The sequence below is a fragment of the Saimiri boliviensis genome, chromosome 10, assembly GCF_048565385.1.
Source record: "Saimiri boliviensis isolate mSaiBol1 chromosome 10, mSaiBol1.pri, whole genome shotgun sequence".
NCBI lineage: Eukaryota > Metazoa > Chordata > Mammalia > Primates > Cebidae > Saimiri > Saimiri boliviensis.
The window spans coordinates 107,477,247-107,493,465 of record NC_133458.1 but is presented as its reverse complement, the minus strand read 5'-3'; the positions used below and the strand labels follow the sequence as shown (position 1 = coordinate 107,493,465).

The window sequence follows — 16,219 nt, the reverse complement described above, 5'->3', positions numbered from 1 at the left end:
ACTAAAGTGTTTTGATTGGACATTTGAAGTTGCACTGTTCACAAGAGAAAACATTCCAACTTAAATGTAACCTCCATGAGACCAAGGATATTTGTCTGTGTCGTTCATTGCTTTACCTTCAGTTTTTTTAATAAATGCAAAAAGAATGCCAATAAATAACGAAATTGCCTACTGCCCAACGCTGCCACAGTATAGTCCCTCTGATTCAGCGCAGATGGAGTTTTACAGGAACTACTTTTCAAGAGAACAATTTAGAATGCAAGCCAAAAGCTTCCAAAAGTGCATATTCTTAAATCCAATAATTACTCAAGAAATTTATACACATTTTTAAAAAAATCACTAAATGGCATCCCACATAGTTCCTTTATAATAAACAAAAGATGAACAACCTAACGTTCTGCCCTATATGCCCTCTACCAGATGACTCAGTTATAGTCCATCCATGGAATCCTAGGCAATCATAACAGGACATTTATGTTTACATGGAAAGTGAAGATACGCTTTAGAGAGCAGGCTACAAAAGACAATACATTACACAATCCTACTGCTGTATAAAACAAAACCTCTAGAAGAATCTATGCTTAAATGTTAATAGAGTGTCCCGCAAAGTGGTAGGATAACAGTCATTTTTATTCTTTACTTATCTCTATTTTCTCACGTTTCTATAATGCACGTTTCAAAAAACACAATGGGTCTGGTATAAAAATCTGCAAACACTTATTTTTGAAAGAAAGCAGTATTATAGGCTGCAGTGTCAAACAAAACATTAATGTTAAGTATCACACACTTCCCTGAAAATAACCAACACCCTTAATTACACCTTCAGTTCTGTGAATATATCTGTAATACTAGATCATACCTTGCTATTTCTGAAAATGTTAGTCCTGATAAAAATGAAAAACCGTAAGAGGTTAACAAATTGGCAGAATAAAGTAAAAACTGGCACTTTAGCTTTTAGTGAGATCTTCAATCTGCTGAAATAACACTAAGCAATGCTCTGTTCCAAATGTAAACCATCATACTAGCCAACATGAACAATTACGTGGCCATCGGAAAGAACACTCTTCAATAAAAGACGGGTATTAATCAGATATAACTTTATACGTAATCTTCAACTAAAGAAATTAATTTGAGCTCACTTTGCATGTTATATAACTTCTAGAGAAAGACTTCTTAGAAACAAAAGTTCATTCTCACTTTGTTTAGACAGGCTTACACATCAGGTAATAAATGGAAAGCCAAACTTACATTAACATATGCTGTCAATTAGTTGTAAAATCTGAGCTATTATTTGAAGTACAGAATTCAGAATATTTTCTAAAAAAAAAAAAAAAAAAAAAAAAAATTAACACATCCCCAGCTTTCTATGCTAAAAAATAAAAAAGACTGTACTACAGAGATGCCCTCTTTTAATTCCAAGTATCCCATTTACTTTCCACAACCAAAAGTTTTGTTCCAGTTTTCGTAAAGCTCTAAATCTTTTGGAGAAACACTAGGTCGCACAGTTCTAAAAGCATTTTCAAAATCAATATAAGCTATTGGCCGAACTTGATCTGGTGTTATGGTAGCAATGTCAGCCGTTTGTAAACTGCGAATAGGACCAAGAGAAGCCTCTCTGCAAAGCTGTGTCATGTCTGCTCCTGAAAACCCATCAGACAGCTGTACAATCTGTTCAATTTCTTCTTCACTGAGGCAACACTGCTCTTTGGACATGAGATTAATTACTATCTGTTTCCTGGCTGAAGCTTCTGGGAGGGGAATATAAAGCCTTTTCACCAATCTTCTTCGGGCAGCCTCATCAATTTCTTGCGGCCGATTTGTTGCTCCCACCACTAGGATACGATCTTCAGAAGATGTTGTCGCCCCATCTAATTGAACTAAAAATTCTGTTTTAATCCTTCTAGAAGATTCATGCTCACCATCTCCCCGTTGAGATAACAGGGAATCAATTTCATCAATAAATATCACAGCTGGTTGCTGACACCTTGCAACAGCAAACAATGCACGGACCATCTTCTCCCCCTCGCCTACCCATTTAGAAGTTAAGGATGAAGCAGAGATGCTAAAGAATGTTGCCCCAGACTGACTAGCAATGCACTTGCCAATTAGAGTTTTACCAGTCCCAGGAGGACCAAACAGCAAAATTCCTTTAGGGGGTCCCCTTAAACCAGTAAAGATGTCTGGCCTCAACATGGGCCACACGACTATTTCCTTTATGGTGGCTTTAGCAAATTCTACCCCTGCAATATCTTCCCAATTTACTGGAGGTCCATGATCCATAATCTCATTCATAATAAGTTCAATCATCTTTGGCTCCAAGTTCTTCAGACGCTCATCGACTGGATGTGCTGGTTCTGTAGGTCCTGCCCCAAAAGGCTTATACTGCATTCCTCCATTCTGCTCTCCCCCATCTTGCTTAGGTATAGGAGGAACAAACTTTCCAAGTATTCCTCGGGATCTACTAGCTCCTAGAGACTTTTTTACACCACCATATGAAGACCCTGATGCACGCTGAGGTTGGTGGTACTTTTTCTGCTGATCTACCCACAATTGTTCTTTTGCAGTTTTAAAAATAGGCAGGCTGCTATCCTCCTTTGGGCCATTATCTTCTGTTTTACTATAAGCCTTATTCAGTAATGGATTGGAAAGTGCATCAATGGTACTAGAACCATAAAAAGACTTTCTTTGCAGATTTTCAGAAGCAGCAGGAAAACAAGACTGATTAGATAAGAACATATTAAGTCCTATGTTTTCTTTTGGAGAGCTGGGATTTTCCTTTTTGACATTTCCAAACAATGGTGTGGCATGGAATTTTGCAGTGGCTGACTCACCTACAGGTGCTGAGAATGCAGGACAAGTCTTAGCAGTGTTAGTCACCATAGGTGGCTGGGCACTCTGAAGGAGTTTCAAAGGATTGCTCTCTGGGAAGTCTTGGGTCCTATCTCGATCATGAGCTGAGTTAGGCAGTTGGTCACTCTCTTGAGAACTACCACAAACACTAAATTTAGGAAGACCAAAGACAGTGGCCTCCTTATGGATTACCACTGATGCATGAGCAGGTTCCAACAAAGAGTCTCTGAATTTTTTGCCAGCTTGCATCATCTTCTGTACACTACTCATTTTGAAAACATTATTTATTGACAATCCAGACTGCCACTTGTCACTATCTGTTTGTTGAGACCCTGCCAAAGTCAAAATGTTTTCTGCATAATTATTCAAGCCAGATTCAACATTGTCAGAATCAATAATTGCAGAATATTTCTCTGCATAGTTTTTGAACAGTTTGGTAGCACAGACCTGGGAGATCTCAGAGTTTGCCCATGCATACTGAATGCGTAATATCTGTGCACGGTATGCATCTGCCTTCTGTCCTGCACATATGCCAGATGTAATTGCAAAGTAATTCTTCTGCCATTCACTCAGGTGCACAGATCTAGAGCTGGAGGTCTGCATTTTAGAGGTTCTATAACAAACAACAAAAACGAAAATTAATCAGTATGAAGAAAACAAAGATGTAATACTTTAAAAATAGTTTTAACATCTCTGCTAATCTGAAGGAAGGTACACCGGACTTTTTATTTATAAAGTAGATTTATAAGGACAGGTTATGAGAGAAATATCTAGCTAACCATAGATCTCAAGTGTTCAAGACCTATCAATATGAAGTCTGGAAAATTAAAGACTTCATTAAATAATAATTTTTATAAGTAAAATTGTTTTAGTTATATAACAATTTTACCTGTGAATAGGGAAAGCATTCATAAGGTTTAGATGAAAAGGATTTAAAATTGATCAGAAAAAGAAAAGCAATATTAAAGAACAATGGAACTATAGACACATAAAGCAAAACAAAACAAACAAGAGGTTTAACTCTGATCTGTAAAAGAAACTAGGTGAATAAGCTTAAGTGAGCCTTTTATTACCACTGAAGGGTCTTCAGTTTTCTTTTTTATTGTTGTTGAGATGGAGTCTCACCCAATCTGGAGGGCAGTAGTGCTATCCTGGCTCACTGCAACCTCTGCCTCCTGGGTTCAAGTGATTCTCCTGCCCCAGCCTCCCAAGTAGCTGGGATTAAAGGCATCCACCACCACACCCAGCTAAGTTTTGTATTTTCAGTAGAGACAGGGTTTCACCATGTTGGTCAGGCTGGTCTCAAACTCCTGACCTCAGGTAATCCACTCACCTTGGCCTCTCAAAGTGCTGGGAATACAGGCGTGAGCCACACTGCACCCAGCTGGTTATTCAGTTTTCTTATCTGCAAAGTGAGAGGAACCACTGGGAGAATCAAATCAAGTAATGAAAATGAAAATAATCTGAAAACTATCTTTATCCCTATCACACAAATGTAGAAACTGAGGCTGAGAGAGTTAAAGAACTTACTTGAGATCACACAGCCAGTTACGAATGGTACCAGAAATCGAACACAAGCAGTTTCACTCCAGGTACTGTGCACTTCTTCATGTACACAATGCTTCTTGATGCTGCTATCCTAGGTCACAGATTGAACAGCCTGGATCACAAGTTTGAACTATGGCATGTTGAAATGGTTTTAATAACTTATTCATGAATAAGCACCCAAAACAAAATGCCCTAGAATATCTCTCGGTTTCCTAATTTCACATAAGCATTAAAAAATGAAACTGTTACAGTAAATAGGAGAACAACCTAACCTTCTGGTAAAATGATTTTACTTTAGATTTCTTCTGTCAAGTTATTCACATAACCTTCTTCACACTGTTACACTGAAACACAACTGTTGCTCTATCTCATTGCTAAATAGATTGAATTGACTTAAAAATATCCACAAGAAAATTGTATTAAAACTTTTCTTAGTTTCCTACCAGTATTTCAATCAAGTAAAAACTAAGAAACCCTACTTTTTAGGCTCAAGTATTTGAAAATTTGCCTTCCAAATTACTTGTAAGTACAGCTTAATAAGCAATAGGCTATTTTCGTACAACAGCTATGTTTAATACAGCATTTATCTCCCATGCCTTACAAATAATTTGTCACATTGTAAGTAGGTGTTCATAAATCTTTGTTTAAAAACTTAAGATCCAGAGCTTTAAATTAAAGACACGATAATTTATTGAAAGCTGTAAAGCTAGATAAGCTAGAGTCAAAACTAGATCTGACCTCCCCTGTCAAGGAGTTCATCCCTCTTTTCAGTATACCATTTTGACTTTTAAACTCATGTATACAATACTGGAAATGAGAAACTGAAAGAAAGGTAACTTGGAAAACACTTGACACAAAGTTTCACAATTAGTATTATCATTCTCTTCCTCTCCATGGCTTCATTCCACTTTATCATCTGTTACCCTGGGATTTCTACAATACCTCAGAGTTCTAGTCACTGTGTTCAGAATAAACCCCCTTCTTTCCACCTTCACCTTTTCCTTCCATATTCATCTTCCAAGTCTTACTTCTTTTCAGTTCAATCATTTAAATAGCAAATAGGAATAACCAAAAACTGGCCATCACTGATCAGTGACACAACCATTGTCTTGCTTACCATTTTCAAGTCAATTTAACCTTCATGGCCTTTCCTAGATCTAAAAAGTACGATTAATTAGCATTGTCATACGAACTGCATTTCAATCTTCTTTATTTTGCCAATGTTCTGATTATTTTAATAATGTGATTAACTCTCTTCCTATATAGCTGGCTTCTGCAGGGAGGAATTGTTTTCCATTACATTTACACTGTCTTAGTACCTAGAATACACTGTCATTTAGAATAACAGCTACTGAAACACTGACAGAGTGCCTACTCAGTACCAAGCACCGCGCAGGCCTTTCATAGGACTCTGTTCTTGATGCAAAACAGGAGTTCAGAGCGCAGGGTCTGGAGCCAGGCTGCCTGCGTTCAGCTCCTGGCTCTATCATCTGCCAGCAGTGACTGCAGGAAAATCCCCTGATGTCTTTCTGCCGGTTTTCACCTCTAAAAGCAGCGCAGCAATCTCACAGAGCTGACAAGGTCTTTTAATTCTGCAAAGCACTCGACACAGATCTCAGCACTTAGAAAACACTCCAGAAAAGAGCGCTGCCTCCGATGCCTCACAGGGACCCCTCCAAGGTAGGAGCCCGTCCTTCTCATCACAGAGGTTAAGAGCCGGCCCCGGGAGAGCGGACGGACCCCTCGCTGCGGGCGCCCAGGGCCCCGCCGGCCCCGGTCAATGCCGCCGTCCACGCCGGGACCCTCCCTCCTGATCACAGCTGAGTCTGGTGTCTGGTTCTGGGCTGGCGGGGAAGCCACCCTCCCCGAACCCAGAAGCAGAAGGGGACAGGGGTGCCGAGAGCACAGCCCCGGTCTGACTCCCGCCGCCCGCGGCCGCCCACGAAGCCCCCGCCGCGCGACCCCTCAACATTCCAGAGGCACCCGCCCGCCTCGCGCCCGCGCCCAACCCTGACGCTCCACAAGGGTCAGCACGGCCCCCGCCCCACCTCCCGTCACCGCGTCCTACCTGCGGCCGCTGGCGGACGCCGTCTGCCTCCGAAAAGCGCGGGGACCGACGTGCGCCTGCGCGCTGCTGACGCCATCGGGCTCGCGCCGTGCGTGCGTGCGTGCGTGCGTGCGTGTTGCGGGCGTGCGGCGCGCGGGGCGGGGCCGTGGGCGTGGTCCATGGGCCCGAGCTCCGCCTCCTGGGCCGCGGCTCCGACCTGCGGTGTTTTACTAAGCGCTTACTGCAGACCCTCCGCCGAAGGAGCCCTGCCCGCAGTCCGGCCGCGGTGGTGCACGTCAAGTGGTCAGTTGTCTGCGTTCCCTTGTGCAGACGCTTCATGTTTAAAAGTCCTTTCAAAAAATACAAGGAGGCGATGGAAATGGAATGAAGAGTCCAAGGATTCCCGCAGAGCGCGGCTCACCGGCAGTCCACGGGAGAGTGAGCTGCAGCTCACCTGGGAGAGGACCGCGCGGCTCCTCTGCGTCCGCCCAGGCGAGCGAGCGTGGATCCCCTGCGCCCACCCGGGACAGCCCGCCGCGCGCCCTCTGTGCTGCGGGCGGGGAGCGGGCGGCGGGAGAGGGGCGGATCCGCTTCGGTCCGCGGTTCAGATGCCGTTACTCCAAGCCACCCTAGCCGGACGAGGCCTGAGGCTGTGCCCCCGCTTGAATCCGGGCCCAGCACGTGTCACCTCCCACCCTCGCACCCTGCAGTTTGCATGCCACTCAGCACGTGAGCGGGTGCTCAGCAGTGTTCCCTGGCTGAAAGAACCACACAGAGTAGCATGCAAAATGACATGCATGTTTAAGATAAAATAAGAGGGAGGACACCTATTCTCTGAACCCGGCAGCTCAGATCTCCCCTCAGCCAACACTTGCATCCTTTAGACAGCTCTCTGCAGTGTAGGGGCACCTCCATGAAATTTTGAAAAGCACTCCATCATTACCTTCCATTTTGTTCTGGAGCCAGGTTTCAAAAGAAGAGTGCTGGATTTTAATTTAGTGAATTGGGTTTTCAGACACAAGTTAACAGAGCAGCCCCTCACAGTGGCCTCCGCAGTAAATAATGATGTCACATCACAGAACAAGAAGTCTGGAGGTTGGCGGGAAATGTGGGCCTGGTGACTCAGTCATGAAGGACCATCTCTCCATTCAGCCACCTTCTCACCTGTGGGTTTTCCTACCCAGGCTTGTCACCTCATTGTCGAGAGATGCCCTCACAGTCCAGGCTAGGTAGCTTCACACGACCCAATTCAAAATAGAAAGATGGAGCCAAACTGAGAAAGGACCTTTTCCCTCTGAACACTTCTCTCTGGAAAAAGAAAATGTTTCCCAGAAAGCCTCCTAACCTTCCTCTTGTATCTCCTTGACTAGCCGGGTCTCCTGAATATCCTTTTCTGAGAAAGAGAGGGTCTGGTGCAGGGGATAGAGAAAATGACTAGCAACTAGCAGCACATGTTGTTTAAATACAACATTTAAAGAAACGCAAGGTACAATTTGAGATCTTTTTAAGGTTTTTGAAGTCTTCACAAAATAAAAAGGAATTGGACAATGTAATTTAAAAAATAGAAGAGGTTGCGCTGAAAACAACAGCTCCTAATTCATTTCATGGCTTAGATAATCAGGGAAGATGCTTTTTTTTCTAATTCCATAATGTATCAACTATTTTTAAATTATTTTATAATTACCCAAAGTATGTCATGTAGAATGAAAGTAAAATGAAAACAGTTATATCAAGGCCAAGTCAGTTGTATGCTCACCGGCTATTTAGAAATTTCTAAATACATGTGTATTTAGAAATGGCCATATAGATACTATTTGGGTAATGTTAGGGATGGAAAATTTATGCCCTCCCCCCCCAAAATTTGTATGCTGAAATCCTAAGCCCAATATGATGGTTTTAAGGGGTGGGGCCTTTGCGAAGTGATTAGGTCATGAGAGCTGAGTCTTCATGGATAAGATTGGCAAGTACCCTTGTAAAGCTGCTCCAGAGGCCGGGCATGGTGGCTCACACCTGTAATCCCAACACTTTGGGAGGCCAAGGCAGGCAGATCACCTGAAGCCAGAAGTTAAAGACCAGCCTGGCCAACATGGCGAAACCCTGTCTCTACTAAAAATACAAAAATTAGCCAGGTGTGGTGGCGGGCACCTGTAATCCCAGCTACTTGGGAGGCTGAGGCCTGAGAATCACTTGAACCTGCAAAATGGAGGTTGCAGTGAGATGAGATTGTACCACTGCACTCCGGCCTGGGGGATACAGCAAGACTCTGTCTCCAAAAAATAAAAAATAAAATAAAATAATAAAATAAGACCCAGAGAACTTATTAGCCCTCTTTCCACCACCTAAGGATGCAAAGAAAGGATGGCAACCTGGAACAGAGCCCTCACCAGAATTCAATCATGCTGGCACTCTGACTTCCAGCCTCCAGGACTGTGAGAAATAAATGTATGTTGTTTATGAGCCACCCAGCGTATGGTACTTTGTTATAGCAGCTCTAGACAGGCTAAGACAGGTAATTAGCTATTTTTGATGATTCTCATCATCAAAATTTTCGTGATGGCATTTTGGAGAAATCACATAAACCACTTCTTTACCCTCCTAAAAGTATTGCTCAAATACTGAATTATATTTGTGCTTGCCAAAGTTAACTTTCTTCCAACAAGTAATACTAGCCACTTCACGTTGTACTTTTGTTACAAAAGCATTTCCCAATCCAGTGGTTTTCATCTTCTGGCCTGGTTGGCAAAAGTGTAACTCACTTCTGTACTCTCTCTGAAGTCTCCCCATCAGGTGTAAAACAGGAATAAACTTCTCTTACCCATGAAGCCATTATAAGGATTATAATAAACATAAGATATAATTATTAAATTATCAAAGCAGTCGCTGGCATGTGGCAGACATTCAACAGAAACCGTGTTGTTAAGTTATTTTTGTTGTTACCGTTAATACTCTTACTGGGATTCAAACCCTTATGCCATATCAAGACTTTTCCATCTTTGACAAATAAGACATATTAGGATAGTATCGTAATGCATTAGCATAATATGGAAGAGTTTAGTGCTTGAGCTATTCAATCACTAAACTTTGCTTCCAAGACCACAGACTGGTGGTATATACTGTGCGTGTGTGTGTGTGTGTGTTTGTGCACACGTGCATGTGCACATAGGAGAAAGAATATGCTGTGATTTCTTCTTCTGGGTAGAAGTTGTTGAGCCTTTGAGGGAAAGGTTTTCACCTACAGCAAGCAGTGCCAGTTCTCTTGATGGGAGGGATTCTGGGAGATGGCTGCTCATTTCCATATTCATGAATTTTATAAACATGGTCCCGGATAAATGCCAGTGTACACTTCAGTGAGCTCATTTGTTTTTGAGCAGAGGGGATAATATGGCCCTAAATAATGTGCCTCCCTGTCAGCAAGGAGAATTACATTCTGGAGATGTGTGTATCAGTGGGTGTGGGAGGCATTTGGGGTTGAGGAGATAAGAAAGCCGACAGGACAAAGCTCAGAGGGAAAACAGCCCAATCTGAATCCAGTTCTTTCTCTGTGGGATTCCCTGTATGTGGATTCCCACTGACTTCCAAACCTCTCGGCTCCCTGTCTCAGTGGTAAGGAAGATAAAAGAACCAGGATTGACGGGCTGGTGGTGTTCCAGCCTGCCAGCAGAGGTGTAAGATGTGTGGGCCCAGGGGGAACCAAGTGCACAATTTTCATTGGCTACACTGAATGAATCATAAAGGAATGTGAAGAGGCTACCTCTGGCATCACTGTCATAAACAGAGCTGATGGCGGGGGGGAGGGGTGTTCTCCCTGTGTCAAAAGACAAAGTTATGACAAATTTACAGATCAAATTGGCTTTTATTCATGATTCATGAATCCAGTAGCCTCCATTCTATAAATGGGTAATAAAGGAAGTCCTTCTTCCTGTTTCTAGGGCAGGGGATTTGGATCTGAGAACCACTTTATTCAGAAGTCAAGAGGTGGGGTGAACTGCCATGAGTTATCTAGAAATGAGCAAGAAATCAGACAAGCTTTTCTCTCTGTTGTGTCTCTGTCTAAGCTGAGGTCTTAGACTCTCCATCAAAAGGATCCAGCCAGTTCAGAGGGAGGACATCTTCAGTCACTTGCTGGCCTCCTACCCTGCTTCTGTACAGCATCCCCGTTGCCCCTGCCATCCAGTCTCCTCCCTCCAATCAGGTCTCAGCCATCTTTCCAAAGTATATTTGTGGATGGGGTTGGATGAGCCCACAAAAGCAGAGAGCTGGTATCAATGATATTAGTGGCTCCCATTGGAGCCCTTGCAGCAATCTTAACTCAAGGGCTGAAAAAGAAGCTTATAAAATTTAGACATCCCAGCCTTAACTCAAGAAGCTGAGTGCACCATGCTCTACTGGTCCTAACAAGGGTGGCCCCTGGTGGGCCCTGAAAACACAGCCTGGGTCCCCACATCATGGTGGAGGTGAGGTCTTGTTTGCTGTTGGGTAGAGCACAAATGACCTGGCCAAATTAGATGGGGAACTACTTACCATCTGACATATTTCCAGATTTCTGAACAACAGATCATATCATTCGCTTATGTTCACATAGATATCGGAGGTCTTTGAAATTCAAATATACTTAGTAATAACCCATGGACCCTTTCTGAGGGTGCCTTTGATAGTTTTATGGTCTTCAAAGGACGAGAACTAATCTTGGGATTAAAACACGTGTTTCTAAAAGCAAAATGGTTCCCAATACACACAGCGAACTTAAAGTGAGATTGAGCAGATACCACATCCTTGTTGGAATTTATGTATTTACAGAAGCACTCCTCAGTTCCTTATCAATCATGATACTATAGGACAGACTGGTCACACCAGAAAATCAAGGCCCAGAAAGCCACAGAGTCCTTCCCATCGCAGCAGAGACCTCGATCTCACTGCTCCTGGTTGTCTCTTGGTTCTCATTTTATTTCCACAGATGAAGTTATCTCCAAGTAAAACTTGTGTATTTTTAATGTATCCAGAACAGTGCCTGACATAAATGAGACACTCAAGGAACATTTGTTGAATAAATGAATGCAGTTTAAATACATCCCAAGGATGCAGTATCTTTGTCTACTTTGGAGGGAATGTCTGTATCACAAGAATAAATTTGACACAACATAAAACAAGATGATCATCTGACACAATTAGCATTTCACTTGAATTGTTTATTAAGCATTTAGCCACATGACAAAAGACAATTTAAAGACCACAGATAGAATTTCAAGTTGCAAGAACATAGATTGCCTTGGAAAACATATCAGTGATGCTTTCCTGCCACTTCTGATGGCTGTAAGAACATGACAATCTATAATGTTTTACTCAACAAAAATCACAGTGAAATAATGAATAAAAGCTATAGCTACTAAGATTGACTTTTTATATAGCAAATAATATTTCTTTGTTGATGAGACACTAAGCAGACAAAAATCACAACCCTCTGGATAACTCTGGAGAAAGACACAGGAAGCCACAGACAGACTTGCTTCCACAAAGCCAGGATGATATTTATTTCCTTCTTATTCCAGTTTTCAGATATATCTCCCTTCAACTTTGATTCCTACAGGGAAAAAAATAGCATGAACATATGACTACATTAAAACAAGTAAGAATAAGGATGGTATGGACTTCTTATTTAAATATGAAGAAGGAATATATCATTTCTCCAATGAAACAGAGATAACGGTGCAGTGCCAGAGAGTCTGAACTTAAATAAACAAATTTTTACTGCCAATCTGGCCTTCTCTGATGAAAATTATATGAGTTTCAACTAGAATCTCTGCCTAATTTTCTACCCTCTGTAAAATAACAATAGTTCTTGCCTTCTCTCAGAACTAGAACCACATGAATATGATGTAATTACCTCAAAGAAGTACAAGTAAAATCAAGGTATTAAGATTTTTATTGTTCTAATCAATCTGTCCAAAACAACATACATGCATTAAAATTTACTACTGTATCATGTATTTTTTAAAAAAAATAAATTTCATTTTTACCTTTTGAATCTACAGCAAATATAATGATTCCAGAGGAACTGTGACTCCTATCAGAAACACAACTTTGTTTCAGATAAATTTTCAGAGCTACACTCTCCACATATGTTCTTCTGGGCATATGCCAATAAGATCCTGATATGATCCATGCTTATGAGATAGATGTGAACATGGGGTTGCAGAGATGTGAGTCAGTAGCATTTGCCTGATAGGGATTTGTTCTGTATAGCTCTTACAGCGGTACTTTCCCTCCCCTCACATAGACTTATGCTGAGAGCAATGGAATAACCAACATATAGGCCTCTCCCCACTACCTTCCAGAGATGCACGACATATCACTTTGGAGTTGCTCTGGGTCAGGAGTTCTTCCTCAGACCTCAGGTCTCTCTCAGCTTACAAGTGGGGGTAGGCCTTGGTTGTACCAGGAAAAGGACCATTGAACAGGGCCCGTTTTGACTGAGAAGGTAGCTCTTTGGCCTCACCTTTCAGGAGCCATGGACCAGTCTCTCATATACACAAAACATGATTTCAACCTATGATTTGTTGAGCACTATAGTTTTTCAGCTATTCACAATGAAAATCAACATCAAAGAAGATAAAGTCGTAGGCAATTAGGAAATGCATTAAGTGACACACAGATTCTAAATCCCCCGTGGGTTATAATGAGTGGAAAATTGTGAAAGGAAGAGGGGGAGAGAGAAAGAGAAGCAGGTGCTAAGGAGGGGTCACAGATTCATCTACCAAATGGGACACAAAGACAAAAAAAAAAAAAAAAAAAGACAGAAAAAAGTAGACATACTCCAGTGGGATGACATTCTTAAGATAACCTAATGAAGACGCTTCTAAGGTTGTCTGGGTTCCCACAGACGCAATCTTAAACACCCTCCATGTTGCCAACACTGTGTTTGGGTTAAAACGTATGCTTTGTTTTGTGTTTGTTTTTACAAATTAACTGCATGCTGTCTGCAGGGTTTAACCGTGAAAGATAAACCCCTCACAACTGGAAGAAGCCTGGTAGTCAAAACATATCCTTTCTTTAAACCATCAAGAATTTGGACGGCAAACCATGAGTCGCAATAAATTCCCTTTTTATTGCTTTCATTCGTTCTCTAAAGGTCACCGGTTTCTTATATAAGCTTATTACGATCGTAGGTTATCTCAACAAACGCTGTTTGAAAAAATCTGAAGGGATATTATAGAGATTGATGTAAGAGAATAACAAGTAAAAAAATTCTAAGTTTTAAAAGAATTATTACAATGTATCATTCCTTCTACTTCTGCAGAATAAAGATGGTTTTCTCTTCCTTATTTGAAGGTGGAGGAAGTGCAGTATGGCAGCATTGAGTGGCCGGGCTAGGCCTGCAGCTGGGTCTGCACTCCAGGACACTCTTGCCGTGGGACAAGGACACAGGCAGAAAATGAGCCCGGGGCGGCCTACCTGCAGCTGGCTTCGCTTCTACTTCCTCTCTGCTTGCAGCACGTTCGCCGCCATCTCTTTGATGTGCTCCCAGGCCACCTGCACGTGGGCAGATTCCACGGTGCGAGAGCAGATGGCAAAGCGCAGGACAAACTTGTCCCTGAGGTGACATGGAACCAAGTGGATTTTTTTGGCACTGTTTATTCTTTGCAGAAGAGCTTCATTCACTTTGTTGGAACCCTGGAGGGATTGAAAGAGAGGAACTGTGCTCAGGTCTCTGAGGACTCAAAAATCAACCAGTCATGTAGGAAGGCCAGTGCTTGGCCACCCTGCCATACGTCACGGAGAAGCTGACTAACCATTCCCCCTGCATTTATGATGTTACAAAATTCAACAAAATAATAGCAACACGCCCTAAAAGACTGCATCCATCTTCTCCCCACAATACAATTTCTCCATATTCTAATATGCCATCAAAAGATGACCTTTCCGTGGTCCAAGTTTGTTTTAAGGAAAGTAAAGATCCCTAGATATGACATCTATAAATATACAAGCTTAATCAGCAGAACTGGGATTTCTGATGGCACCAGGGGAGGAGCCTCTAAAGTCTCACAGAAACATAGAAGAGTCTCAACAACCTAGAAAACAAAGCATAATAGTCAAGCTAGTGCTAGAATCTGAGAAGAATATCCACGAATTACAGGACCCAGGGACCATTGGTGACTCTCCAGATGAGCACAGCCCGCCAACCTGGGGTAGGGCAGAGGCCCCACCCCTCCCACTACACCAGAGATGGAAGCCTGGTGTCAATCAGCCAATGGGAAGCCCTTGCTGTCCCGCCTGGGTCCTGCTTCCATAGCAGCCATTCTCCTGAGCCTTCACCTCCATGCCCCTTTGCTCCTCTCTCCTTCTTCCATTTGTAGGCAGTGAGAAGACTCCACATCTTCTAAGCCATGGAGTCTTAAGTAGAAGGAGCTGAATGTGGGACAGTGCATGCTAGTCGCCCGAACTTTGCAGGACTGTACTGTGTGGCCCTGTCTTCAGAGTGGGGAAGCAGGGACGATGAGTGGGAAGTGGAGAGTTCTGTCCACCGCATGGAACCACCTCAGACGAGCACCTGCTGGATGCTGGTGCCTGACCATAGACCTGCACAAATCCCCTGGCCTCTAGCTGTGGGCCTGAGCGCCCTGCTCCAGTTGTACCCAGGTAGACCGTGATGGGCCAGAGGAAATTTGGAAACCGTGGGTGAACACATGGTCTGGGCAAATCTGGATCAGGGTTCAAGGATGAGGCCAGATAAGAAAAGAAACTATGGTACCAAGGGAATGGAATTTTACCAAAAAGACTCAGCATGAGAGCAAACATCTGAAATGTATGGAGTGCAGAAAATGGAAGCGAATTATTTAAGGAAAATGTGCTTGCCATTTCCAAACAGACGGGACAGGGCAGCACTTCCATGAAGGAGAGGCAGGAAGCCTAGCAGAGGTGGGACAATGACAAGGAGCAAAGTAGGCCGAGCAGGCACAGATGGAGGCCGAGGAAGGACTGGCGGAGACGGGGATGCAGGGAGAAAGACCATGACGCCATACAATGCCACGTCTGGTTTAATAAAGAGCCACATGGCACACAAGATGTGAAAACAGCCAAGCAGTTGTCTTCATTCTCGTTTTCGCTGTGGCAAAACAAGAGCACTGGCATGGTCTCAGCTCACTGCAACCTCCACCTCCCAGGTTCAAGTGATTCTCCTTTCTCAGCGTCCCTAGGGGCTGGGATTACAGGCGTGTGCCACCACTCCTAATTTTTGTATTTGAAGCATTCAGCATGAGAGGACCTGAAATTCAGATTGGAGAAGATTAGACAAGGAGAGAGTAAGGCCAAGATGGCAGACGTGGAGGCAGAAAAGTGAGCCACATTTGTTTGACTAATGTGCTTCCTCCAGAAAGTGGATTTCTAGACTGGAGGCACAAGCGAAGTTTTACAAAAGGAAACATTTGTCAGCTGAACGATGCCTGGGCTTCTTGCACGAGAGGGCTCACTACACGGCATGCGAGAAGAATGGATGGAAACCATACACAGATGGGTTTGGTGGCATCCGTAAATTATGCAAATAAAATAAAAGCCATAACCTTGACAACATTATGCTAAGTAAAAGAAGACAGTCCTAAAAGGCAATATGTTGTATGATTTCATTCATACAGATGTCTAGAGTAGACAACCCTGCAGAGACAGAAAACAGATTAGTGGCCCTAAGGACAGGGAATGTGGAGTGACTGCGTACGGAGAACCAGCTCCGTCAGGAGACTCCCACCCAGGCAGCTGAAGGCACTGAGAGACAGACACCCAGAT

At 43.0% G+C, this 16,219-nt stretch overlaps 2 protein-coding genes across 7 annotated transcripts in view; both read right to left on the bottom strand.

Moving 5' to 3' along the window:
- Positions 1–1,080: 1,080 nt before the first annotated feature.
- FIGNL1 (fidgetin like 1) lies at positions 1,081–6,538 on the bottom strand. Of its 3 annotated transcripts, none has more exons than XM_074379693.1 (4): positions 6,467–6,538; positions 4,381–4,489; positions 4,184–4,275; positions 1,081–3,463 (listed from the first exon to the last, which is right to left on the bottom strand). In XM_074379693.1, the coding sequence occupies exon 4, from the start codon at positions 3,451–3,453 to the stop codon at positions 1,429–1,431; it is 2,025 nt and encodes a 674-aa protein (XP_074235794.1). In that variant the 5' UTR covers positions 3,454–3,463; positions 4,184–4,275; positions 4,381–4,489; positions 6,467–6,538; the 3' UTR covers positions 1,081–1,428. The 3 variants fall into 3 exon arrangements, with proteins under 3 accessions (XP_074235794.1, XP_074235793.1, XP_039318029.2); XM_074379692.1 differs by having other exon boundaries at positions 4,184–4,255; XM_039462095.2 differs by lacking the exon at positions 4,184–4,275.
- Positions 6,539–11,616: 5,078 nt separating this feature from the next.
- DDC (dopa decarboxylase) overlaps positions 11,617–16,219 on the bottom strand; it is a 99,113-nt gene continuing 94,510 nt past the window's right edge. For 2 of the 4 annotated variants that reach the window (XM_039462140.2, XM_074379691.1), the window contains exons 14-15: positions 13,895–14,113; positions 11,617–12,023 (exon numbers count right to left, since the gene is read on the bottom strand). In XM_039462140.2, coding sequence (XP_039318074.1) covers positions 13,913–14,113 — 201 coding nt within the window. In that variant the 3' untranslated portion in view covers positions 11,617–12,023; positions 13,895–13,912. Of the gene's footprint in view, positions 12,024–12,459; positions 12,507–13,894; positions 14,114–16,219 lie in introns of all 4 variants that reach the window. The other 2 variants (XR_005577297.2, XM_039462139.2) reach the window with 2 other exon arrangements.